The sequence below is a fragment of the Lissotriton vulgaris genome, chromosome 4_1, assembly GCF_964263255.1.
Source record: "Lissotriton vulgaris chromosome 4_1, aLisVul1.2, whole genome shotgun sequence".
Classification (NCBI taxonomy): domain Eukaryota; kingdom Metazoa; phylum Chordata; class Amphibia; order Caudata; family Salamandridae; genus Lissotriton; species Lissotriton vulgaris.
In genome coordinates, this window is record NC_141691.1 from 1,803,963,496 (window position 1) to 1,803,990,135 (window position 26,640).

A 26,640-nucleotide genomic window follows, 5' to 3' on the forward strand; every position below is an offset into this window, starting at 1 on the left:
TGCCACCCACAGGAGTAGCCCTAAAATGGTGTCTCGGGCCTGCCACTGCAGCGCCTACGGGCAGTTTAGAACTGCCATGTCCTCCTGGTCGGCGTCCCAGCTGACCAGGCCGAACCCTTCCCTTTTCGTGCACATCAGTCACCCCTATGGTAGGCCCAAGGTACCCCCTTGGGCAGGGTGCCGTGTATGTGAAAGGTAGAACATGTACTAGTGCAGGTGACATGCTCTGGTAGTGAATTACAGCCATTTTCGTTTTTCACTATTGTAAGGCTATCTTGCTCCATAGGTTAACATGGGGGATGCCGGCTACAGTGGTTACGGCATTTCTTCCCATAGGAGCAAGATAGGACATAAGTATTTAGTATCCCTGAACTCAGAATTTAATAACGCATCTTTTAGGAAAGGTGGTTTTTAGATCCTGTGTTTGAGGACAGCACTTTTAGAAAGTTGCTGTTCTCTTGTCTGACCCTTCTGCGTGCCTGGAAAGGTTTGTGTATTGACTGTCTGGTTTGTGAGTGACAGGGGCTGGGGAGTCCCCCCAGAGGCTGGATGAGTCAGCACTAGGCTGAGTGGAGCAATTGCTACCTGAGTGGTGGGAGGAGTTAGCACCTGGGCTGAATAGGGCTGTGCCTGCCTGCCACAATGCTGGCTCTACCTCCTGCTGGGCGGCGGAGGACTCTGCCCCTCACTCTGAAAGGAAAGTTGCAGCCAGCACGTCAAGGTGCTCAGGATCCACCCAGAACTGGTTCAGACCGGGCTCAGGGCCCACATGCACTGAGAGAACAAAGACTTTAGGGGTATAAGTACAGGACCCCTGACAACAGAAAATTAGATCATCCTGGAAATCAAGAAGGAACCTCTGCCAAGGAGAAAGCTGTCGTTGAAGAAGGAAGACTGTCCTGCTGTTGCTCTGCTGGACTGACCTGCTGTCGCTTTGCTGCCAAGGAGAGGGGAAGGACTTTGCTGTGAGCTGTGTCCCCTGTCTTGTAAGGAATCTCCAAGGGCCCGAGAAGAGCTGGCTCCCTGTTTCCGAAGTCCCAGGAACAAAAGGACTTCACCCCCCAGTCTCCCCGAACTCTGCTGAGAGAGTTCTGTCCTTCGTAGAGTGCTTGATCCAGTTGTGGGGCCTCTAGAAGTTGAACCTGAGCTGGGAAGCTTGAGACTAAGCTGAGAAACTTGTGAAGCTGAGAAGTGTCGCATCGCTCGCTTGCGGAGCGCATCCCCGACAGTGCGAGAAGTTTCCCGCCGCTACGAAGGTCGAGATCGGCGCAGCGCCTAACATCGCTGCCGGAGCCGTCGCACCCTTCGTTTGCGGGACGCACCAGACCGGTGAGGGAGAATCGACCATCGCTGCGAGAGTCGTCGCAGAGCCTGTCGCTTGGGGTGAGATCGCCGCCCCTCTTGCTTGCGGACCGCATCACGTCGCTGCGAACATCGTCGCAGAAAACATCACATCGAGGAGCTGCGAGAGAGAGGGTCACCGCTGGACTGCGCATCGTCGCCCCGGAGACCGTCGCAGCCCCTACGAGATCATCGCATCGTGCCTTTGCGAGAACAGACTTCCCACGGAACCTACGCACCGGAATCTACGCAAGCTGCCTTCCTCCCCTTACAGACCGGATTCGTCGCCGCACGCCCGCTGCTGCAGCGGGGCTGTCGCATCGCCTCCCCAGGGTCTCAGGAGTAACGCATCGCTTGTTTCCACCACACCAGCTTCCTGCTTGTGGAACTTTGTTGCCTCCAAAGGGTACTGTGAGTAAACGTGACGCAACTGTGAACTTTTCACGCATCTGTGGATCATTTGATCACACCTTAAAGAACTTTGATTACAACCTGAAGAACTCATTTGAAACCGTAACCTTGCATTGTGTATGTTGGATTTTTGACGTTTTTGGTCTTGTGTAGTTTAGAATAAATATCTTTATTTTCCTAAACTGTTGTAGAATCAGTGTGTGGTGTTTTCACTGTGTTACTGTGAGTGTTGGTACAAATACTTAACGCATTGCCTCTGGTTAGCCTAGACTGCTCAGGCCAAGCTACCTTGAGGGCGAGCAGGGGTTATCTGAGAGGGTTATCTCCTTGTCCTGACTAGAAGCAAGGGTCCCTATTTGGACAGTGGTACCTACCTCTGCCAACTAGAGACCCCCAGTTCTAACATTGGTGGTCAGGCGGTGGGATTTGAACTTGTATTTGTACTTGACCCACAGTAACTGGTGTACATCACTAGTGAGTGCAGACCATTACGCCACCGCATACTACTGGTTTTTGAGTTTTTGCATTCTGTTGTTGAGTGACTCTTCGGAAAGCATCATGTCTCTGAATGGGAATGCGCCCAGTGAGGAGGCAGAGCTAGATTTGGAATTCTCGATTGAAGATCTGTACTCCTACCCAGTAAAGCATCTTAGGTACTTCTGCCAGCAGTTTGAGTGCCCCATAAAGAGCACCTACAGGAAGGAGGAGCTGCAGAAAATCTTGAAAACCTATTGGGAAGCACAGGAAGGAAATGAGGTTGAGGATGTAGACAGTGCTTTTCAAGGCAAAGACCTGCCAGTGGGCAGAGTAGGCTCAGGAGCTGGCAGCAACCACTCCGGTAGGGGCCTCACCCCGGAAGAGTTACAGGAAAATCAAAGAATAAGAGAATATGACCTGGAGGTCATGAAAATGAAGATGAAGCAATTGGAAGTAGAGAAGGCGGCGGAGGAGAGCAAAAATGCCCGCGCCTTAGAGGAAAAGAAATTGCTTTTGGCTCACGAGTTGAGAATGAGAGAGCTGGATCTGCAAAACAAGGAGGCGGATGCCGGTTCAAATGGTGGCAGCGCACAGCCAGTGCATGGGGGTAAAGTATATATTCCCAAAGACCTGGTACAGAATTACCATAGGAGTGAGGATATTTATGCCTGGTTCACTTCGTATGAAATTGCATTGAAGATGAATGATGTGCCTGACAAGTATTGGGGGGCGGGCCTGTGGTAACATTTTGAGGCGTCTGGGAGGAGTGCTCTAGAGCCCTTAGAGTTGACAGGTGCCATGACCTACCCCAATATGAAGGAGGCCTTATGTCTCAGGTATGGCCTTACTCCAGAGCAGTACAGACTGCAGTTTAGAAACTCCAAGAAGAAAGAGTCTGAGACTTGGATGGAGTGTGTGAATGGGTACTCGCGTGCACTGGAAGGTTGGATGAAGGGCAGTAAAGTAACTGATTTGAAGGGGTTGTTGCATTTAATCAGTTGGGAGCACTTGAGTAGTCTTTGTGTTCCAGAGCTGCGCCAGCATCTTTTAGATAGCAAGCTGACAGACCCCATTGAGCTTGCTAAGGAGGCGGACCGCTGGTCCAGTACCAGGGTCCACAAAGGGATTGTGGGTACCACAGCCAAAGGTGGGCAGGGTCCCCAGCAGAAGAGTGGGGGGGACAAGGGTAACCAAAAGGAGTTCTCGCAAGGGCCCCAAAATAGTTCCCAGGAAACGGATTCCCAAACCCCCAAGCCTAAACAGTCATGGCCCTCTAAGGGTAGGTGGGACAAGAGAAATAACCAGGGTCCCCCTACCTGCTATCACTGCAACGAGGTGGGCCATATTGCTCCGAAATGTCCCAAGAAGAAGCCCGCACCCACTGGTGCTCCCGCCCCAGCGTTAGCTAGTGTAGCTTTGGGTGGGGATTTGGTTTCTAGTGACTGGGGAGAGCTAGCAGTCATGACCCTTGTCTCGCTAGGAGACCGAGAGATGGTCCCGGAAACCTTACTGCCCTCTAACACTAGGAAATATGGGCAGAAGGTGACCATCAATGGGAGGGAGGTTGAGGCTCTGAGAGACACCGGAGCCAGTGTGACATCCGTGAGGTGTCAGTGGGTGTCTGACGAGCAAATCATCCCTGGTGTACTCCGCCCTGTAGTGGCCGCTGACAGCTCAGTGCGCCTCTGCAAGTTAGCGAAGGTTTCCTTTGAATGGGGAGGAGTCTCTGGTCTTTTGGAGGTAGTTGTCAGCGATGCCTTGCCTGTGGACTGTCTGTTAGGCAACGACCTGGAGAGTTCTCCATGGAAAGACATAGAACACCGAACTCACTTGGAGATGTTGGGTCTGCCTGCGTGGATCTGCGTGACCACGCGTGCTATGGCAGCCAGTAAGGGTGAATCCGCAGCACTGGAGCCTGAAACAGTGGCCCAGAGACCTGCCAGGAGAGGAAGAGGCAGAGGGCGCGGGAAACCAGCCCCAGCCGTTCCCACGGTCCAGGAGGAAGCAGAACCTGAGGGGGGTGCCCTGGAGCCTACAGGGGAACAGGTGGCCGAACTGGGAGATCTGCCTGAGCTGACCCATTGGCAGCAAGAAGGTGGTCCCTCCAGGGAGGAGTTCTGCCAGGCGCAGAAGGAGTGCCCTTCCCTCATTGGTCTGCGGCAACAGGCTGTAGATCAGGCAGCAGGTGGAGCAGTCAAAGATCACTATGTCTACTGGGAAGGTGACCTACTTTATAGCGAGCCTAAGTTTGCTGAGCCCGGTGCAGCCCGTGTGCTGGTGGTACCCGAGCGCTTCAGAAACTTCCTAATGGGCCTGGCTCATGACGTGCCTCTCGCAGGACATCTGGGGCAAGACAAGACCCTACACCGGCTTGTCACCCACTTCCACTGGCCCCAGATGAGGAAGCACGTCGGTTCCTTTTGCAGATCTTGCCAAACCTGCCAAGCTAGTGGCAAGACTGGAATGAAGTTGAAGGCCCCCCTTCAACCCTTCCCAGTGGTGAGCACCCCTTTCGAGCGGGTGGGCATAGATATCGTAGGGCCCCTGGACCCCAAGACAGCCTTAGGCAACAGGTTCATCCTGGTCTTGGTGGACCATGCCACCCGGTACCCGGAAGCAGTCCCTCTCAGGACAATCACAGCACCCGTGGTGGGCCGTGCATTGATGGGGATCTTTTCCCGTGTGGGGTTCCCCAGAGAGGTGGTCTCCGACCGGGGTACCAACTTCATCTCTAGGTACATGAAGTCTCTGTGGGAGGAGTGTGGGGTAACTTATAAGTTCACCACTCCTTACCATCCTCAAGGAAATGGGCTGGTTGAAAGGTTCAACCGGACCCTGAAAGGTATGATTATGGGCCTAGCGGAGCCCATGAGACGGAAGTGGGACGTCTTGTTACCATGCCTATTGTTTGCCTACAGGGAGGTGCCTCAGAAGTCCTTAGGGTTCAGTCCCTTTGAGCTCCTGTATGGCCACCCTGTTAGAGGACCTCTCTCGCTGGTGAAGGAGGGTTGGGAAAAGTCCTGTGGGAAAACCCCCCAGGATGCGTTCAGCTATGTGCTGGCCATCCGTAACCAGACACAGCGCTTCAGGAAGCTCGCTCAGGCGAACCTGGAAGCAAGCCAGGAAGAAATGAAAAGATGGTACGACCAGAATACCACTCTGGTCGAATTTCAACCTGGGCAGAAAGTGTGGGTGATGGCGCCAGTGGAGCCTTGCGTGCTCCAAGACAAGTGGTCTGGGCCATACGAGGTGGTGGAAAGGAAGAGCGAGGTAACCTACCTGGTTAACCTGAAGACTCCCAGGCAGCCCCTGAGAGTTTTGCACGTGAACCGCCTCAAACCCCACTTCGAGAGGTCTGAAGTAACCATGCTCCTGGCTACAGATGCAGGGATGGAAGAGGATAGCGATCCTCTCCCTGACCTCCTGGCAGTTAAGGAGCACGATGGGTCAGTGGATGGTGTGGTCCTCTCGCCCACCCTGACCCCAGAACAGCAGAATGACTGTCGCCAAGTGTTGGGGCAGTTCCCCTCTCTGTTCTCCCTGACCCCAGGAGTCACCAACTGGTGCGTCCATGATGTGGACACTGGAGACAGTCTGCCGGTAAAACAAAAGTTTTACAGGGTAGCCGACAAGGTCAGGGCCAGCATCAAGGAAGAGGTTTCCAAGATGTTGGCGCTAGGGGTGATTGAGCCCTCCAGCAGCCCCTGGGCTAGCCCAGTGGTCTTGGTCCCCAAAAAAGCTGCTACCCCCGGTGGCCCGCCAGAACTCCGGTTTTGCGTGGACTACAGTGGGCTCAATGCGGTCACGAAGACTGACGCACACCCTATCCCCAGAGCTGATGAGCTCGTGGATCGGTTGGGAGCTGCCCAGTACCTCAGTACATTCGATTTGACTTCGGGGTACTGGCAGATCGCCTTGACTGACGGGGCCAAAGAGAGGTCAGCATTTTCAACGCCAGAGGGGCACTTCCAGTTCCGGGTCATGCCCTTTGGGTTGAAGAATGCCCCTGCCACATTCCAGAGACTGGTCAACCAGGTACTGTCTGGGCTGGAGGAATTCAGCGCCGCATACCTGGATGACATTGCTGTGTTCAGCTCCACGTGGGAAGAACACTTGCAACACCTCTGCGAAGTGTTGAAGGCTCTGCAGAAGGCAGGCCTCACTATCAAGGCCAGCAAGTGCCAGATAGGGCAGGGATCTGTGGTGTATTTGGGACACCAGGTGGGGAGCGGCCAGGTGGCGCCCCTACAGGCTAAGATTGATACCATTCTGGCTTGGGAGCCCCCCAAGACCCAGACAGGGGTGAGAGCCTTTTTAGGACTCACCGGGTATTACAGACGGTTTGTCAAGGGATATGGCACCATTGTCGCCCCCTTGACAGAACTCACTTCCAAGAAGTTGCCCAAAAGAGTTGACTGGACTGACGCCTGCCAAACTGCTTTTGAGGCCCTGAAGACTGCGATGTGCACAGCACCGGTGCTCAAGGCACCTGACTTTTCCAGTGAGTTCATAGTTCAGACGGACGCTTCAGAGCATGGTGTGGGAGCAGTACTCTCACAAGCCACTGAGGAGAATGGAGACCAGCCAGTAGCTTTCATTAGTCGGAGGCTACTCCCCAGGGAACAGAAGTGGAGTGCGATTGAAAGGGAGGCTTTTGCTGTGGTCTGGGCTCTGAAAAAGTTGAGGCCCTACCTGTTTGGGACTCACTTTCGTGTTCAGACCGACCACAGGCCCCTCAGGTGGTTAATGCACATGAGGGGTGAAAATCCAAAACTGTTGAGGTGGTCCATCTCCCTACAGGGAATGGACTTTACGGTGGAACACCGCCCTGGTACGGAACACGCCAACGCTGATGGTCTGTCCAGGTTTTTCCGCCTTAGTGAAGAGAACTCCCAAGAGGGTGGGTAGTTCCCCCCACTTTCAGCTGGAGGGGACACGTGTTAGACCTGACATCTTTTGGCGTGATTACCCCTATCTTTTGCCTCGGCCTCCTGTGTTTTTGATGCTGTGCTGGATTCGTTTTTGCTGGTTTAGATGCTTTGGACACTCTGCTACTGCTGATCAGTGCCAGAGTGTAAGTGCTCCCTATGTAAATTGTTATCATGATTGGATATCCATGTTTGGCATATTTGTATCACCACGAAGTCCCTAGTAAAGTGCACAGGGTGTGCCAGGGCCGGTGATGACGAATGCTACTCGTGGGCCTGCAGCACTGATTGTGCCACCCACAGGAGTAGCCCTAAAATGGTGTCTCGGGCCTGCCACTGCAGCGCCTATGGGCAGTTTAGAACTGCCATGTCCTCCTGGTCGGCGTCCCCGCTGACCAGGCCGAACCCTTCCCTTTTCGTGCACATCAGTCACCCCTATGGTAGGCCCAAGGTACCCCCTTGGGCAGGGTGCCGTGTATGTGAAAGGTAGAGCATGTACTAGTGCAGGTGACATGCTCTGGTAGTGAATTACAGCCATTTTCGTTTTTCACTATTGTAAGGCTATCTTGCTCCATAGGTTAACATGGGGGATGCCGGCTACAGTGGTTACGGCATTTCTTCCCATAGGAGCAAGATAGGACATAAGTATTTAGTATCCCTGAACTCAGAATTTAATAACGCATCTTTTAGGAAAGGTGTTTTTTAGATCCTGTGTTTGAGGACAGCACTTTTAGAAAGTTGCTGTTCTCTTGTCTGACCCTTCTGCGTGCCTGGAAAGGTTTGTGTATTGACTGTCTGGTTTGTGAGTGACAGGGGCTGGGGAGTCCCCCCAGAGGCTGGATGAGTCAGCACTAGGCTGAGTGGAGCAATTGCTACCTGAGTGGTGGGAGGAGTTAGCACCTGGGCTGAATAGGGCTGTGCCTGCCTGCCACAATGCTGGCTCCACCTCCTGCTGGGCGGCGGAGGACTCTGCCCCTCACTCTGAAAGGAAAGTTGCAGCCAGCACGTCAAGGTGCTCAGGATCCACCCAGAACTGGTTCAGACCGGGCTCAGGGCCCACATGCACTGAGAGAACAAAGACTTTAGGGGTATAAGTACAGGACCCCTGACAACAGAAAATTAGATCATCCTGGAAATCAAGAAGGAACCTCTGCCAAGGAGAAAGCTGTCGTTGAAGAAGGAAGACTGTCCTGCTGTTGCTCTGCTGGACTGACCTGCTGTCGCTTTGCTGCCAAGGAGAGGGGAAGGACTTTGCTGTGAGCTGTGTCCCCTGTCTTGTAAGGAATCTCCAAGGGCCCGAGAAGAGCTGGCTCCCTGTTTCCGAAGTCCCAGGAACAAAAGGACTTCACCCCCCAGTCTCCCCGAACTCTGCTGAGAGAGTTCTGTCCTTTGTAGAGTGCTTGATCCAGTTGTGGGGCCTCTAGAAGTTGAACCTGAGCTGGGAAGCTTGAGACTAAGCTGAGAAACTTGTGAAGCTGAGAAGTGTCGCATCGCTCGCTTGCGGAGCGCATCCCCGACAGTGCGAGAAGTTTCCCGCCGCTACGAAGGTCGAGATCGGCGCAGCGCCTAACATCGCTGCCGGAGCCGTCGCACCCTTCGTTTGCGGGACGCACCAGACCGGTGCGGGAGAATCGACCATCGCTGCGAGAGTCGTCGCAGAGCCTGTCGCTTGGGGTGAGATCGCCGCCCCGCTTGCTTGCGGACCGCATCACGTCGCTGCGAACATCGTCGCAGAAAACATCACATCGAGGAGCTGCGAGAGAGAGGGTCACCGCTGGACTGCGCATCGTCCCCCCGGAGACCGTCGCAGCCCCTACGAGATCATCGCATCGTGCCTTTGCGAGAACAGACTTCCCACGGAACCTACGCACCGGAATCTACGCAAGCTGCCTTCCTCCCCTTACAGACCGGATTCGTCGCTGCACGCCCGCTGCTGCAGCGGGGCTGTCGCATCGCCTCCCCAGGGTCTCAGGAGTAACGCATCGCTTGTTTCCACCGCACCAGCTTCCTGCTTGTGGAACTTTGTTGCCTCCAAAGGGTACTGTGAGTAAACGTGACGCAACTGTGAACTTTTCACGCATCTGTGGATCATTTGATCACACCTTAAAGAACTTTGATTACAACCTGAAGAACTCATTTGAAACCGTAACCTTGCATTGTGTATGTTGGATTTTTGACGTTTTTGGTCTTGTGTAGTTTAGAATAAATATCTTTATTTTCCTAAACTGTTGTAGAATCAGTGTGTGGTGTTTTCACTGTGTTACTGTGAGTGTTGGTACAAATACTTAACGCATTGCCTCTGGTTAGCCTAGACTGCTCAGGCCAAGCTACCTTGAGGGCGAGCAGGGGTTATCTGAGAGGGTTATCTCCTTGTCCTGACTAGAAGCAAGGGTCCCTATTTGGACAGTGGTACCTACCTCTGCCAACTAGAGACCCCCAGTTCTAACATTGGTGGTCAGGCGGTGGGATTTGAACTTGTATTTGTACTTGACCCACAGTAACTGGTGTACATCACTAGTGAGTGCAGACCATTACGCCACCGCATACTACTGGTTTTTGAGTTTTTGCATTCTGTTGTTGAGTGACTCTTCGGAAAGCATCATGTCTCTGAATGGGAAAGCGCCCAGTGAGGAGGCAGAGCTAGATTTGGAATTCTCGATTGAAGATCTGTACTCCTACCCAGTAAAGCATCTTAGGTACTTCTGCCAGCAGTTTGAGTGCCCCATAAAGAGCGCCTACAGGAAGGAGGAGCTGCAGAAAATCTTGAAAACCTATTGGGAAGCACAGGAAGGAAATGAGGTTGAGGATGTAGACAGTGCTTTTCAAGGCAAAGACCTGCCAGTGGGCAGAGTAGGCTCAGGAGCTGGCAGCAACCACTCCGGTAGGGGCCTCACCCCGGAAGAGTTACAGGAAAATCAAAGAATAAGAGAATATGACCTGGAGGTCATGAAAATGAAGATGAAGCAATTGGAAGTAGAGAAGGCGGCGGAGGAGAGCAAAAATGCCCGCGCCTTAGAGGAAAAGAAATTGCTTTCGGCTCACGAGTTGAGAATGAGAGAGCTGGATCTGCAAAACAAGGAGGCGGATGCCGGTTCAAATGGTGGCAGCGCACAGCCAGTGCATGGGGGTAAAGTATATATTCCCAAAGACCTGGTACAGAATTACCATAGGAGTGAGGATATTTATGCCTGGTTCACTTCGTATGAAATTGCATTGAAGATGAATGATGTGCCTGACAAGTATTGGGGGGCGGGCCTGTGGTAACATTTTGAGGCGTCTGGGAGGAGTGCTCTAGAGCCCTTAGAGTTGACAGGTGCCATGACCTACCCCAATATGAAGGAGGCCTTATGTCTCAGGTATGGCCTTACTCCAGAGCAGTACAGACTGCAGTTTAGAAACTCCAAGAAGAAAGAGTCTGAGACTTGGATGGAGTGTGTGAATGGGTACTCGCGTGCACTGGAAGGTTGGATGAAGGGCAGTAAAGTAACTGATTTGAAGGGGTTGTTGCATTTAATCAGTTGGGAGCACTTGAGTAGTCTTTGTGTTCCAGAGCTGCGCCAGCATCTTTTAGATAGCAACGTGACAGACCCCATTGAGCTTGCTAAGGAGGCGGACCGCTGGTCCAGTACCAGGGTCCACAAAGGGATTGTGGGTACCACAGCCAAAGGTGGGCAGGGTCCCCAGCAGAAGAGTGGGGGGGACAAGGGTAACCAAAAGGAGTTCTCGCAAGGGCCCCAAAATAGTTCCCAGGAAACGGATTCCCAAACCCCCAAGCCTAAACAGTCATGGCCCTCTAAGGGTAGGCGGGACAAGAGAAATAACCAGGGTCCCCCTACCTGCTATCACTGCAACGAGGTGGGCCATATTGCTCCGAAATGTCCCAAGAAGAAGCCCGCACCCACTGGTGCTCCCGCCCCAGCGTTAGCTAGTGTAGCTTTGGGTGGGGATTTGGTTTCTAGTGACTGGGGAGAGCTAGCAGTCATGACCCTTGTCTCGCTAGGAGACCGAGAGATGGTCCCGGAAACCTTACTGCCCTCTAACACTAAGAAATATGGGTAGAAGGTGACCATCAATGGGAGGGAGGTTGAGGCTCTGAGAGACACCGGAGCCAGTGTGACATCCGTGAGGTGTCAGTGGGTGTCTGACGAGCAAATCATCCCTGGTGTACTCCGCCCTGTAGTGGCCGCTGACAGCTCAGTGCGCCTCTGCAAGTTAGCGAAGGTTTCCTTTGAATGGGGAGGAGTCTCTGGTCTTTTGGAGGTAGTTGTCAGCGATGCCTTGCCTGTGGACTGTCTGTTAGGCAACGACCTGGAGAGTTCTCCATGGAAAGACATAGAACACCGAACTCACTTGGAGATGTTGGGTCTGCCTGCGTGGATCTGCGTGACCACGCGTGCTATGGCAGCCAGTAAGGGTGAATCCGCAGCACTGGAGCCTGAAACAGTGGCCCAGAGACCTGCCAGGAGAGGAAGAGGCAGAGGGCGCGGGAAACCAGCCCCAGCCGTTCCCACGGTCCAGGAGGAAGCAGAACCTGAGGGGGATGCCCTGGAGCCTACAGGGGAACAGGTGGCCGAACTGGGAGATCTGCCTGAGCTGACCCATTGGCAGCAAGAAGGTGGTCCCTCCAGGGAGGAGTTCTGCCAGGCGCAGAAGGAGTGCCCTTCCCTCATTGGTCTGCGGCAACAGGCTGTAGATCAGGCAGCAGGTGGAGCAGTCAAAGATCACTATGTCTACTGGGAAGATGACCTACTTTATAGCGAGCCTAAGTTTGCTGAGCCCGGTGCAGCCCGTGTGCTGGTGGTACCCGAGCGCTTCAGAAACTTCCTAATGGGCCTGGCTCATGACGTGCCTCTCGCAGGACATCTGGGGCAAGACAAGATCCTACACCGGCTTGTCACCCACTTCCACTGGCCCCAGATGAGGAAGCACGTCGGTTCCTTTTGCAGATCTTGCCAAACCTGCCAAGCTAGTGGCAAGACTGGAATGAAGTTGAAGGCCCCCCTTCAACCCTTCCCAGTGGTGAGCACCCCTTTCGAGCGGGTGGGCATAGATATCGTAGGGCCCCTGGACCCCAAGACAGCCTTAGGCAACAGGTTCATCCTGGTCTTGGTGGACCATGCCACCCGGTACCCGGAAGCAGTCCCTCTCAGGACAATCACAGCACCCGTGGTGGGCCGTGCATTGATGGGGATCTTTTCCCGTGTGGGGTTCCCCAGAGAGGTGGTCTCCGACCGGGGTACCAACTTCATCTCTAGGTACATGAAGTCTCTGTGGGAGGAGTGTGGGGTAACTTATAAGTTCACCACTCCTTACCATCCTCAAGGAAATGGGCTGGTTGAAAGGTTCAACCGGACCCTGAAAGGTATGATTATGGGCCTAGCGGAGCCCATGAGACGGAAGTGGGACGTCTTGTTACCATGCCTATTGTTTGCCTACAGGGAGGTGCCTCAGAAGTCCTTAGGGTTCAGTCCCTTTGAGCTCCTGTATGGCCACCCTGTTAGAGGACCTCTCTCGCTGGTGAAGGAGGGTTGGGAAAAGTCCTGTGGGAAAACCCCCCAGGATGCGTTCAGCTATGTGCTGGCCATCCGTAACCAGACACAGCGCTTCAGGAAGCTCGCTCAGGCGAACCTGGAAGCAAGCCAGGAAGAAATGAAAAGATGGTACGACCAGAATACCACTCTGGTCGAATTTCAACCTGGGCAGAAAGTGTGGGTGATGGCGCCAGTGGAGCCTTGCGCGCTCCAAGACAAGTGGTCTGGGCCATACGAGGTGGTGGAAAGGAAGAGCGAGGTAACCTACCTGGTTAACCTGAAGACTCCCAGGCAGCCCCTGAGAGTTTTGCACGTGAACCGCCTCAAACCCCACTTCGAGAGGTCTGAAGTAACCATGCTCCTGGCTACAGATGCAGGGATGGAAGAGGATAGCGATCCTCTCCCTGACCTCCTGGCAGTTAAGGAGCACGATGGGTCAGTGGATGGTGTGGTCCTCTCGCCCACCCTGACCCCAGAACAGCAGAATGACTGTCGCCAAGTGTTGGGGCAGTTCCCCTCTCTGTTCTCCCTGACCCCAGGAGTCACCAACTGGTGCGTCCATGATGTGGACACTGGAGACAGTCTGCCGGTAAAACAAAAGTTTTACAGGGTAGCCGACAAGGTCAGGGCCAGCATCAAGGAAGAGGTTTCCAAGATGTTGGCGCTAGGGGTGATTGAGCCCTCCAGCAGCCCCTGGGCTAGCCCAGTGGTCTTGGTCCCCAAAAAAGCTGCTACCCCCGGTGGCCCGCCAGAACTCCGGTTTTGCGTGGACTACAGTGGGCTCAATGCGGTCACGAAGACTGACGCACACCCTATCCCCAGAGCTGATGAGCTCGTGGATCGGTTGGGAGCTGCCCAGTACCTCAGTACATTCGATTTGACTTCGGGGTACTGGCAGATCGCCTTGACTGACGGGGCCAAAGAGAGGTCAGCATTTTCAACGCCAGAGGGGCACTTCCAGTTCCGGGTCATGCCCTTTGGGTTGAAGAATGCCCCTGCCACATTCCAGAGACTGGTCAACCAGGTACTGTCTGGGCTGGAGGAATTCAGCGCCGCATACCTGGATGACATTGCTGTGTTCAGCTCCACGTGGGAAGAACACTTGCAACACCTCTGCGAAGTGTTGAAGGCTCTGCATAAGGCAGGCCTCACTATCAAGGCCAGCAAGTGCCAGATAGGGCAGGGATCTGTGGTGTATTTGGGACACCAGGTGGGGAGCGGCCAGGTGGCGCCCCTACAGGCTAAGATTGATACCATTCTGGCTTGGGAGCCCCCCAAGACCCAGACAGGGGTGAGAGCCTTTTTAGGACTCACCGGGTATTACAGACGGTTTGTCAAGGGATATGGCACCATTGTCGCCCCCTTGACAGAACTCACTTCCAAGAAGTTGCCCAAAAGAGTTGACTGGACTGACGCCTGCCAAACTGCTTTTGAGGCCCTGAAGACTGCGATGTGCACAGCACCGGTGCTCAAGGCACCTGACTTTTCCAGTGAGTTCATAGTTCAGACGGACGCTTCAGAGCATGGTGTGGGAGCAGTACTCTCACAAGCCACTGAGGAGAATGGAGACCAGCCAGTAGCTTTCATTAGTCGGAGGCTACTCCCCAGGGAACAGAAGTGGAGTGCGATTGAAAGGGAGGCTTTTGCTGTGGTCTGGGCTCTGAAAAAGTTGAGGCCCTACCTGTTTGGGACTCACTTTCGTGTTCAGACCGACCACAGGCCCCTCAGGTGGTTAATGCACATGAGGGGTGAAAATCCAAAACTGTTGAGGTGGTCCATCTCCCTACAGGGAATGGACTTTACGGTGGAACACCGCCCTGGTACGGAACACGCCAACGCTGATGGTCTGTCCAGGTTTTTCCGCCTTAGTGAAGAGAACTCCCAAGAGGGTGGGTAGTTCCCCCCACTTTCAGCTGGAGGGGACACGTGTTAGACCTGACATCTTTTGGCGTGATTACCCCTATCTTTTGCCTCGGCCTCCTGTGTTTTTGATGCTGTGCTGGATTCGTTTTTGCTGGTTTAGATGCTTTGGACACTCTGCTACTGCTGATCAGTGCCAGAGTGTAAGTGCTCCCTATGTAAATTGTTATCATGATTGGATATCCATGTTTGGCATATTTGTATCACCACGAAGTCCCTAGTAAAGTGCACAGGGTGTGCCAGGGCCGGTGATGACGAATGCTACTCGTGGGCCTGCAGCACTGATTGTGCCACCCACAGGAGTAGCCCTAAAATGGTGTCTCGGGCCTGCCACTGCAGCGCCTACGGGCAGTTTAGAACTGCCATGTCCTCCTGGTCGGCGTCCCCGCTGACCAGGCCGAACCCTTCCCTTTTCGTGCACATCATTCACCCCTATGGTAGGCCCAAGGTACCCCCTTGGGCAGGGTGCCGTGTATGTGAAAGGTAGAGCATGTACTAGTGCAGGTGACATGCTCTGGTAGTGAATTACAGCCATTTTCGTTTTTCACTATTGTAAGGCTATCTTGCTCCATAGGTTAACATGGGGGATGCCGGCTACAGTGGTTACGGCATTTCTTCCCATAGGAGCAAGATAGGACATAAGTATTTAGTATCCCTGAACTCAGAATTTAATAACGCATCTTTTAGGAAAGGTGGTTTTTAGATCCTGTGTTTGAGGACAGCACTTTTAGAAAGTTGCTGTTCTCTTGTCTGACCCTTCTGCGTGCCTGGAAAGGTTTGTGTATTGACTGTCTGGTTTGTGAGTGACAGGGGCTGGGGAGTCCCCCCAGAGGCTGGATGAGTCAGCACTAGGCTGAGTGGAGCAATTGCTACCTGAGTGGTGGGAGGAGTTAGCACCTGGGCTGAATAGGGCTGTGCCTGCCTGCCACAATGCTGGCTCCACCTCCTGCTGGGCGGCGGAGGACTCTGCCCCTCACTCTGAAAGGAAAGTTGCAGCCAGCACGTCAAGGTGCTCAGGATCCACCCAGAACTGGTTCAGACCGGGCTCAGGGCCCACATGCACTGAGAGAACAAAGACTTTAGGGGTATAAGTACAGGACCCCTGACAACAGAAAATTAGATCATCCTGGAAATCAAGAAGGAACCTCTGCCAAGGAGAAAGCTGTCGTTGAAGAAGGAAGACTGTCCTGCTGTTGCTCTGCTGGACTGACCTGCTGTCGCTTTGCTGCCAAGGAGAGGGGAAGGACTTTGCTGTGAGCTGTGTCCCCTGTCTTGTAAGGAATCTCCAAGGGCCCGAGAAGAGCTGGCTCCCTGTTTCCGAAGTCCCAGGAACAAAAGGACTTCACCCCCCAGTCTCCCCGAACTCTGCTGAGAGAGTTCTGTCCTTCGTAGAGTGCTTGATCCAGTTGTGGGGCCTCTAGAAGTTGAACCTGAGCTGGGAAGCTTGAGACTAAGCTGAGAAACTTGTGAAGCTGAGAAGTGTCGCATCGCTCGCTTGCGGAGCGCATCCCCGACAGTGCGAGAAGTTTCCCGCCGCTACGAAGGTCGAGATCGGCGCAGCGCCTAACATCGCTGCCGGAGCCGTCGCACCCTTCGTTTGCGGGACGCACCAGACCGGTGCGGGAGAATCAACCATCGCTGCGAGAGTCGTCGCAGAGCCTGTCGCTTGGGGTGAGATCGCCGCCCCGCTTGCTTGCGGACCGCATCACGTCGCTGCGAACATCGTCGCAGAAAACATCACATCGAGGAGCTGCGAGAGAGAGGGTCACCGCTGGACTGCGCATCGTCGCCCCGGAGACCGTCGCAGCCCCTACGAGATCATCGCATCGTGCCTTTGCGAGAACAGACTTCCCACGGAACCTACGCACCGGAATCTACGCAAGCTGCCTTCCTCCCCTTACAGACCGGATTCGTCGCCGCACGCCCGCTGCTGCAGCGGGGCTGTCGCATCGCCTCCCCAGGGTCTCAGGAGTAACGCATCGCTTGTTTCCACCGCACCAGCTTCCTGCTTGTGGAACTTTGTTGCCTCCAAAGGGTACTGTGAGTAAACGTGACGCAACTGTGAACTTTTCACGCATCTGTGGATCATTTGATCACACCTTAAAGAACTTTGATTACAACCTGAAGAACTCATTTGAAACCGTAACCTTGCATTGTGTATGTTGGATTTTTGACGTTTTTGGTCTTGTGTAGTTTAGAATAAATATCTTTATTTTCCTAAACTGTTGTAGAATCAGTGTGTGGTGTTTTCACTGTGTTACTGTGAGTGTTGATACAAATACTTAACGCATTGCCTCTGGTTAGCCTAGACTGCTCAGGCCAAGCTACCTTGAGGGCGAGCAGGGGTTATCTGAGAGGGTTATCTCCTTGTCCTGACTAGAAGCAAGGGTCCCTATTTGGACAGTGGTACCTACCTCTGCCAACTAGAGACCCCCAGTTCTAACAGTCACCCTAGACCAGTGTTTGCCAAGCAATGAGTTAGGACCCACATGTGGACTGTGAGCGAATTTTGGTGGGTCATGAAAGCCCAAGCATTAAATAAATTGTGTGTTTACCAGTTACATTTGCTGCTCTTAAAAGTCAGGCTATATCATCTGACAAATTGCGTTTTTTTTTTACATTGGGGGTTGACGTGTAAGTAACACTTTTGGAGTAAATTTACACTCGGATTTTATGAATAGCCAACAAGTAGTAAACTTACTCAAAAGTGTAAATTACTAAAAAAGTGTATATTGCTTTTGTGAATCAGGCCCTTAGAATATACATTTTCTTATGGTAATTGTACAGTTGTAAATTGAGTTAGAAACTACACCCCTTCATTTGTGGAGGTGGAGACTTGTAAGCCTACATCTAGTTGTAAATATTCACTTGAAAATAGCGAATAGCACCAAAGTAGAGATTTAGGTAGGAGTAAATCTACACATGTATAGCTACTCATGCAAACTTACCTTTCTGAATAGAGTCCTTCATGCACAGTGCGCTTTAGGTTGCAATAAACAGGGCCAAGAATAAGTGTTACTAAGAATGATGTTGCTGCCAGTGTGTATTGTGTACAAATATTGTGAGCCCTCTCGATGTGTACCTTGGGTCAATTGTGATATTAAAATGAAATTGACTGGAGAAGCGTCATGCTGATACCCTTCTCCTTAAAAACATAATAATGCTCCTTTCTGATGATAGCCACAAACATGACATGCTCATGAGAAGATTTTCTGTGGTATTTAATTGCAAGATTTGATCAAAATTGAATACATTCCACAAGAGTTGTTTCTGCACTGTCCCTGGCATCAACAGCATTAGAATTTAAACATTGATCACTACAAGTACTACAATGCTTTGGGAAATTTGCAGCTGTGCCTAATAAAACATATTATTTATTTTAACAATTTACATTTTGAACCATAAGATATATAGCTGGTTCGCTACATTTGGGTGTTGCTGTCATGAGTGGCCTTATAGGTTAAACAGGAAATAATAAATTACATTCTGGCAATGAACGGACGCCTGGTTGCAGCTGGTCACATTGTTTTGAGTGGAGCATTTTATGTTTATGGGATACCTGCTAGAAACGCACACTCATAGCCCAGTCCAGAAATGATCTAAGTTTAGAGATCTGTTTTGAGTTGTTCAGAAGCAATGAGGTGACATCCTTTTTTACATTGAAGATGGCATTTGCTGCTTTTGCCATCTTGTTGATATGTATGGTACGTTGGACAGTGGAATCATGTGTGAAACCCAGAGATTCTGCAGAGGGATTGGTGTGGCCATGAACCCTCCCACTTTTGTACAGTCCAGGACAGAAGAGTACAGTTTGCTCTTGAGAGATGGGCAAAGAGGATGAATGCTGTTATCTGAATATATTGTATAAGAATAGAACGTTATCCACCCACAAGTTATGCAGCTGGGAGAGGCAGTCGTACTGGGACAGAAAATAGTTCTAGGCAACAAAATAAATGTGTTCACCATTAGAAAGGTAAAAAAGTGGCCCATGTTTGCAAATTGGGGCAGTTTTGAACTTGTGCATGTGTTTTGCAAAAGTATGGAAGGCTGCATGGATTTGAACTTGCTGACGCCAATGTCTGTTATAATATCAGGGAAATCAACTGTAAAATCAGGCCTAGCAGACTGTAAAACAGGCACTAAAAACAGCCGGAAAACCGGCCCATAATCTCTGACCTGTCAGACCTTCCGGCAGGCACTGCCTGATTGCAATATATTCTACTACGACTCTGGAGACAGTCTCTCAGGAAAATAATATCTAATGTTGTTGAGAATCTTTAGGGACAGTTGGGGGTTGTCTCCATTTTGGTGCACGGCAACTCTGGCGTTGATCAGATACAGACCTAAAAGCTTCATATTCATGTTGAATACGGTGGTGTCTAGGATCGAGGTCTGTCACGTCTTTTCATCTTTGATTGATGTATGATTTTGAGTCCTTGCTATTGGGTGTCTGTTGGTTAGGAACGGTGTAAGCCAGCTCAGAGCTTTGCCTTGGAAACCCTTGCAGTGTCCAGTGTACAAAGTAATCTGCCATGGTGAATCATGTCTATGACCTGTTAGTCTATTGTGGCAAGTAATCTTGCACTACTTCATCCGTAAAGGCCAATATCAAGTGTCTTCAAGATTGCCGTTTGTTAGAAATGGGGCTCTCTGGTTGGCAGAGGTAAGTACCTCTCTCCAAATAGGGACCCTTGCTTCTAGTCAGGGTAAGGGGAATGCACTCCTAAAATAACCTGTGCTAACCCCCTTGGTAGCTTGACACGAGCAGACAGGCTTATCTCAGAGGCAGTGTGTTAAGCATTTGTGAACACATACAGTAATACAGTGAAAACACTACAAATGGAAACCACACAATTTTAGAAAAATTGTAAATCGTTATCTAAACCAAAACAAGACCAAACAACAAAATCCAAAATACACTTCTCTTGAAAAATAGTATTTGTGCAAAATAACCTTTACATTGCAGGAAAATCAATAAAACACAGTTCGCCCAGCTCAGTAGCTCCTCCTGGGGCTACCGCGACACTGAATATGACAGAGTCTACCAATTCCAGCGAACCACATCGATACGGGCCAGCTAAAGCGTAGACAGACTCAGACACAGTACTTTTCTTGTTGCTACCAGCACGTCGGAGCGTGTCGTTGGGACAAATGTCACAGTCGCATTGTGAAGCAGAGTGTTGTGGCTGGCGGTGTCCTCATGATGCGGTGCAGGCAGCGGCTCCTTGACGGAGTTGGTGAGACCAGAGCTTGCGTTGAAGGGTAAGACGGTGCTCGCTGATGTGCTGATAAGTCACGGTGCGGCGACAGAGCTGGTCGATGTTCCGACTGGGCAGCTACGGAGTTGGTGACTTCCTTGCAGCGTGTAGCGAAGCGTTGCAAAGTACGGTGCCGACATGACATGTGCAAGCAGTGGCTCATTGATTGAGTCAGTGAGACAGGGTTGCGTAGCGAAGCTAAGTGTTGCTCTCGGCGGTGCTTTCAGGACACGGAATTCTGAGACAGACTCGATGACAGAGTCAGTTACCCTTTTCTTCTGCGGCGACAATCAGAGGTGGTGCACACAGACATTGTTAGGTCTTTGCTGTTCCTGAGACCTCTAGATCAGGGGACAAGCTCAGTTCAAGCTCTTGGAGAACTTCTTCAACCAGGGGACAAAGCAAGCAGCAAATTCTTTTTTCACCTTTCCTTGGCAGCAATCAGCCACTACAGGCCAACCCCAGACAGTAAACAGCACAGGGGCAGTATTCCTCCTCAGCTTATCCAGCTCTTCTCCTTAGCAAAGGTTCCTCTTGATTACCCAGAAGTGATCTGAAAGTCTGGGATCTGAGCTGCTCTTTTTAAACACCAAAATCTTTTGTTCCCTGAAGGCAGAAAGTGTCTGTTCCCAGCCAAAACCAGTTCTGTCCTCACTGGTGCAGCTTTCTGGCAGGAGGTGGGGACAGCATTGTTAAAGGCAGACCCGGCCCATTCAGGTGAAAAGAAAATCTCCTCCCCCTACTCTAAATGCAGCCCAGGTCTATTCAGCCCAGCCCTGACTTCTAGAGCCACTGGCCCTCTCCAGCCCGTGTCATTCAAAAGCCAGACATGCAATACAGAAATCTAGCAGAGGCACACTGGATGGTTAGGCAGGAAAAGACCTACTTTCTAAACGAGGTATTTTCAAAAATAGAATGTAAACAATAAGATGCACTTTAACATTCTGGGTTCAGTCATACTACACGTTACTTTTCTATCTTGTTCCTAGGGTCAGTTATGTTTATAATATGTAATAAACAAACTACCCATTCTATCCTATGGGAACAGATAGTGAAAAAAGAAATTGGCAATATTTCACTGTCAGGACATGCCACACACATCAGGGCATGTCCTACCTTTCACCTACAATGCATGCTGCCCCCAGGGGTACCTTGGGCCTACTTAGGGGTGGTTAATATGTTGAAAAGGGAAGGTTTAGTGACTGGCAAGTGTGTGTACTTACCAAGTCTACATGGCAGTCATAGACTGCATACAGGCTCTGTAATGGCAGGCTTGAGTCACATTTTACAGGCTGCTTTGGTGGGTGGCACAACCAGTGCTGCAATCCCTCCAGCAGCATTTGATTTACAGGCCCTGGGCACACATGGTGCACTGTACTAGCGTCTGACAAGTAAATCAAATAGGCCAATCATGGGATCACTAATACATAACAACAATTTACAGAGGGAGCACTTGCACTGTGGCACTGAACAGCAGGGGCACAGTGCACGTGGCAAAGTGTCCAAAGCGTATAGACCTGCAAAAATAAAGTCCAACACAGAGAAAAACATAGGAGGTAAAGGCAAAAAATGGAAAGGAGACCCACTCGAATGGTGCCAGTTCTAACACTGTTTCAATGGTGAAGACAGCTCTGAAGCTGTATAATAGCATGTGTTCCTCACAGGTGGCAGTGCTTTGTTGGTTGGAGATGGTTTGCAATGACATTTGACATTAAGCAGCAGTTTGATAGATGAGTAGGATCCAAGTTAGTTTTTGGAGTATGGAGTCCATTTGACTGGTATATTGTGAATTTGGAAATAAGCATTGGTCTAGTCTGCTAATCAGCAAAGCTGTGTATACAGTAAATGAATGATTTGTGCACCAGTTACTACTACTACAGCATGTACATATGATATGTATTGACACTGAGAAAACCCACAGTTCTAAATTCAGTTTAGTTTTTGACACTTTTCTCTCTAAACAACTTCTCTGGTGTTTACAGTCCAAGCAAGTGTATTGATAAGAGGGACACATCTATTTATACAATCACATATGATGTTTACTCTTATCCCTGTAACAGCCCTGTAAAACAAGCAGGGCAAGCTTTAGTGTTTATTTTGAAAACCTTTTCGGCACCATCAAATGACCTTCTTCTGTAAGTACGCCTTCTCTACCACCCTCCAACAGTGCCCCTCATCTTTCCATATAGCCTCGTGTCACATTAATTTCATTTGTTTTGTAGCGCTATACCATTGCAGGGTGTCAGAGCACATTACATCACACACATTACACAGAGACATTATACCTGTGCAAATCAGTGTATAGGAAATCTTGCATAAAACAATGGGGATTACAAGTTGGAGGGATATTACATGTCATCAATACTAGTAGGCAGTATATTTTAAATGTGTTCGGTCTAGAGAAGAACAAACTCAGGATTTAGAACCTACCACAGTGTTAGGGGTTGACCTAGCTAATAGGAAAGTATTTCTACCGAACCCTTTATAGAAATGTTAACATAATAAAAGACTTGGTAAACATTTGGGGCCGTATTATCAAGATCACCACTTTAGCAACAGGAAGCTGCCGCTAAAGCAGCGATAAGGAGCTTGATAATATGCCCTCGAGAATTCCAATAAAATCCCAGGTTTGTGGTCTTTCACATCAGAACCTGGGCTTCTATTGGAATTTCTCTTGGCCATATTATCAAGCCCCTTATCGCCGCTATAGCAGCAGTTTCCTGCCGCTAAAGCGGCGATAATGTTATCGACGTTCTTGATAATATGGCCCAACATTTTCACCTGCACCACGGAGTTAGCGTGCAACTATTTGTTGACAGTTCATAGGTCACTGTGCTTTATTACCATTATAACTTGAGATCTGCAAGTAACAAAAATATCACTGTTACAAAAACCGGAACCCACTGTGGCACCCTCGTAAAATATGGTTCTGTGATCTGTGTGGTACAAGTTCTCTGCAGCAGGCATTTTACCGTTCTGTGCTACTTATGGTGGATCAAAACGGCTGCTAAACAAAACTCTGATCCCTTTCCAGTAGGAACATTATTCATCAAAGTTATCTTGCCACTTTGATTGTTGTCCGAAACCTGCCGGACACACAAGGGACTCTGCAACAGGTGTTTTTAAACCCATTAGTGATTTCTGAACACAGCGTCCGCACTCCAAGAGCAGTGCCCTTAAGTCATCTCTGAATACAAGCTGTATCACAGTCCATACATCCTGACACTGCCGGTTAAAATTTCAGGGGTTAAACTTTTAGTGGGTGTGATAAATAGCATATATTGCTAGTTTTGCCCAAAATGGAACATAAAATGTGGGTTTTGGTTCTAACCACACTTACATTTGCATGTTGCTGTAATTCTGAGGACTTTTAAGCTCCAGTGTTGATTTTCCGAAATGTCTCCATGGAATGCAGACTCTATTACACTTTTTAGTCCCTGGGTGTGGTATAGTTCACATACATAACTCATAATTCTAACCCATGCACAAACATGGGTTTGTGCAAGGGTCAGAATTTTCTATCTCTCTCGGGAATCAGAGCCCCGATCACTCAAAGTATATAAGGATGATTGGCTCAACCTAACAATATTCCAGAGATCCGCTGAGATCGAAAGTTCTTGTTGGGCTGGTTGTCTGTTAAATGTTTGCGGTGGATTGTTCGTGGAGTCCTCATTTTTGGTGGGCTAGTTGAAAATCACAGCTATTCAGTGGATTGTCTGTATGTGCATGGCCAAACGTGTATTTAGTTTAGATGAAATTATGCCACGAGTAGCTAAAATCTTTCTGATATGAAAGTTCAGAATATATTTACAGAAAAATACACCTGTTAATTATTCCAATATATTCCCTTAGGTATGGATTACAACTTACCTCTAATAAAGCAGGAACCATGATTTGCAAAATGACCGGAACATACGTTGGTAAGCTGCCATTTTTGTTTTTATTTGATATGTGGGCACTAAAGAGACCCCTATTACGCTTACAATTGTTTTATTTTTTATACAGGTCATCATAATGTCAGCTTCATCGTGGATTCTTATTATGGAAGGTATTCTAAATGTGCAATATTAAGAATAGAACGTATTCAAGGGTGATATTTTTTTATTTTAATTCAAAGAACTATTTTTATATTAACATTATGAGCTCTCATGTTTGTACTGTCTTTCTTTCTGCCTAAAAAAGAAACCACATTTTTTACAGTAACACATCTAATTCCTTTATAAATTATGGAATATATAAAAACGCTGTAGTTACCTGCAAGTGAATGGCAATAAATATTTTTAAATTCAATATGATGTCAAGGACAGTGTGAGTAATAAAATATTACTGTGAATAATACTTAACTCTACCATGTTATTTCACTTCTACCTCAAATGTATATTAGCAAAACTAAGGATATTGTGAGCCTTCTCAAATGTTCTTGTGTGACCAAACTACATTTGCTACTGGTGCTTAATGACACAAAGTGCTTTTTTTGGTCCTGACAGCTGAGTTGTCCTAAAGAGTGGTATTCGCCCTACACAAACATCAGAGAAATGGATAACTTCGTGTGAAAACCATATGCCATGCTAGGCCTGAAAACTGGTCCTACTGCCCAATCAATCTCATGAATATCCTGATAGCAGTTAATGAGACTTAGGCCATATTACAAATAGAATGCACTCTCCAAGTTTGTGTCACACCGCTGCTTCAAATTTGTGTGCCAGACCAATCAGGGACAATGCGGTCTATTCAATCAATCAACCAATCAATCAGAGTACTTGTAGAGCGCGCTACTTACCCGTGAGGGTCTCAAGGAGCTGAGGGGAGGGGGTGCTGCTACTGTTCGAAGAGCCAGGTCTTGAGGAGGCTTCTGAAGGCGAGTAGGTCTTGGGTCTGCGGTATGTGGGTAGAGAGGGTGTTCCAGGTCTTGGCGGCGAAGTAGGAGAAGGACAGTCCGCCGGAGGTCGTTCGTTGGATGCGGGGGACAGCGGCAGGGCGAGGCTGGCGGAGCGGAGCTGCCGCGTGGGGGTGTAGAAGCTGAGTCTGCTGTTAAGGTAGGCTGGTCCGGCGTTGTGGAGTGCTTTGTGTGCGTGGGTGAGGAGCTTGAAGGTGGGTGATCCTCTTGTCGACAGGGAGCCAGTGTAGGTCTCTCAGGTGGGGGTGATGTGCCTGCGGCGGCGGGCGTTGATGATTAGTCGGGTGGAGGCGTTTTGGATGCGTTGTAGTCGTTGTAGGTGTTTGACTGGGATTCCTGCGTAGAGTGCGTTGCCGTAGTCCAGTCTGCTGCTGACGAGGGCCTGTGTCACCTTTCTTCTTGTTTCGGTCGGGATCCACTTGAAGATCCTGCGGAGCATGCGGAGGGTGTTGTAGCAGGAGGAGGAGACGGCGTTTACCTGCTTAGCCATGGAGAGGGAGGAGTTGAGGATGAATCCTAGGTTGCGTGCATGGTCGATGGGTGTTGATGCTGTTCCCAGTGTGGTCGGCCCCCAGGAGTCATCCCAGGCTGAGGGGGTGGGTCCGAGGATGAGTACCTCCGTCTTGTCCGAGTTCAACTTCAGACGGTTGCTCCTCATCCAGTCGGCGACGGCCTTCATTCCCTCGTGGAGGTTTGTTTTGGCGATGTGTGGGTCCTTGGTGAGGGAGAGGATGAGCTGGGTGTCGTCGGCGTAGGAGATGATGTTGTTGTCTTCCAGGTGGCGGGCCAATTGCCTGTTGACGATTTTCTCGATGACCTTTGCCGGGAACGGGAGCAGGGAGATGGGCCGGAAGTTCTTGAGGTCCTTGGGGTACGCCTTGGGCTTCTTGAGGAGGACGTTGATTTTGGCGGGCTTCCAGCTTTCTGGGAATGTCGCTGTTTCGAAGGAGATGTTGATGACCTTCCGTAGTTGGGGTGTGATGTCTGTGTCTGCTTTGTTGAATACGTGGTGTGGGCACAGGTCTGACGGAGATCCTGAGTGGATGAAGTTCATGACCTTGCTTGTCTTGTCATTGTTGACGTTGGACCAGGAGGTCAGGCGGATGGCGCTGGTGTTTTTCGCAGGGGAGGTGGAGTCTGGCGTAGTCGGGGTGGTGGTGGTGTTGAAGCTGTCGTGGGTGTCAGCGATCTTGTGGTAGAAGAAGATGGCTAGTGAGTCACACAGTTCTTGTGAGGGCAGGATGTCGTTGGCATTGGCGCTGGGGTTGGAGAGTTCCTTTACGATGCTGAAGAGCTCTTTGCTGTCGTGTGCGTTGTTGTCCAAGCAGTCTTTGAAGGAGGATCTCTTGGCTAATCTGATGAGGTGGTGCTGTCTGCGGGTGGCGTCCTTGTGGGCTGCGTGGTTGTCCGGTGTGCGTTCGTGGAGCCATATCTTCTCCAGTTTCCGGCATGCTCGTTTGGAGGTCTGGAGATCGTCGTTGAACCAGGTGGCTCTCTTGCTGGCGTGGCTGTTGGAGGGTTTCTTGAGTGAGGCGAGGGTGTTGACGCAGTCATCGATCCACTGTCTGAGGTTGCGGGCTGTGCGTCTGGGTTGGTGGGGTCGGTGCGTGGGTTCTGGTCGAGGGTGGTGATCAGCCGGTCTTCAGTGACTTTGCTCCAGCAGCGACGAGGCAGCTGTTGGGTGCGGTGGTGCATGGTTGGTTTCTTGAAGGTGAAATGAATGCAGCTGTGGTCGGTTCAGTGGAGTTCGGTGATGTGGTCAATGGCGACATGGGTGTCTGTGGAGAAGACAGGGTCCAGCGGCGTGGGTGGGTGCGATGACGAGTTGTTTGAGGCCAAGGTTGGCAAGGTTGTCAATCGGGGTGGCAAAGATGACG

At 50.5% G+C, this 26,640-nt stretch overlaps 1 protein-coding gene across 1 annotated transcript in view; it reads left to right on the forward strand.

Annotated features, from left to right (window-relative positions):
- The window catches only part of LOC147724582 (fibrocystin-L-like), a 2,246,326-nt gene that overhangs the window by 196,186 nt on the left and 2,023,500 nt on the right, over window positions 1–26,640 (forward strand). Inside the window, exons 8-9 of the mRNA XM_086918063.1 lie at window positions 23,719–23,786; window positions 23,872–23,914. Coding sequence (XP_086774189.1) covers window positions 23,719–23,786; window positions 23,872–23,914 — 111 coding nt within the window. The remainder of the gene's footprint in view (window positions 1–23,718; window positions 23,787–23,871; window positions 23,915–26,640) is intronic.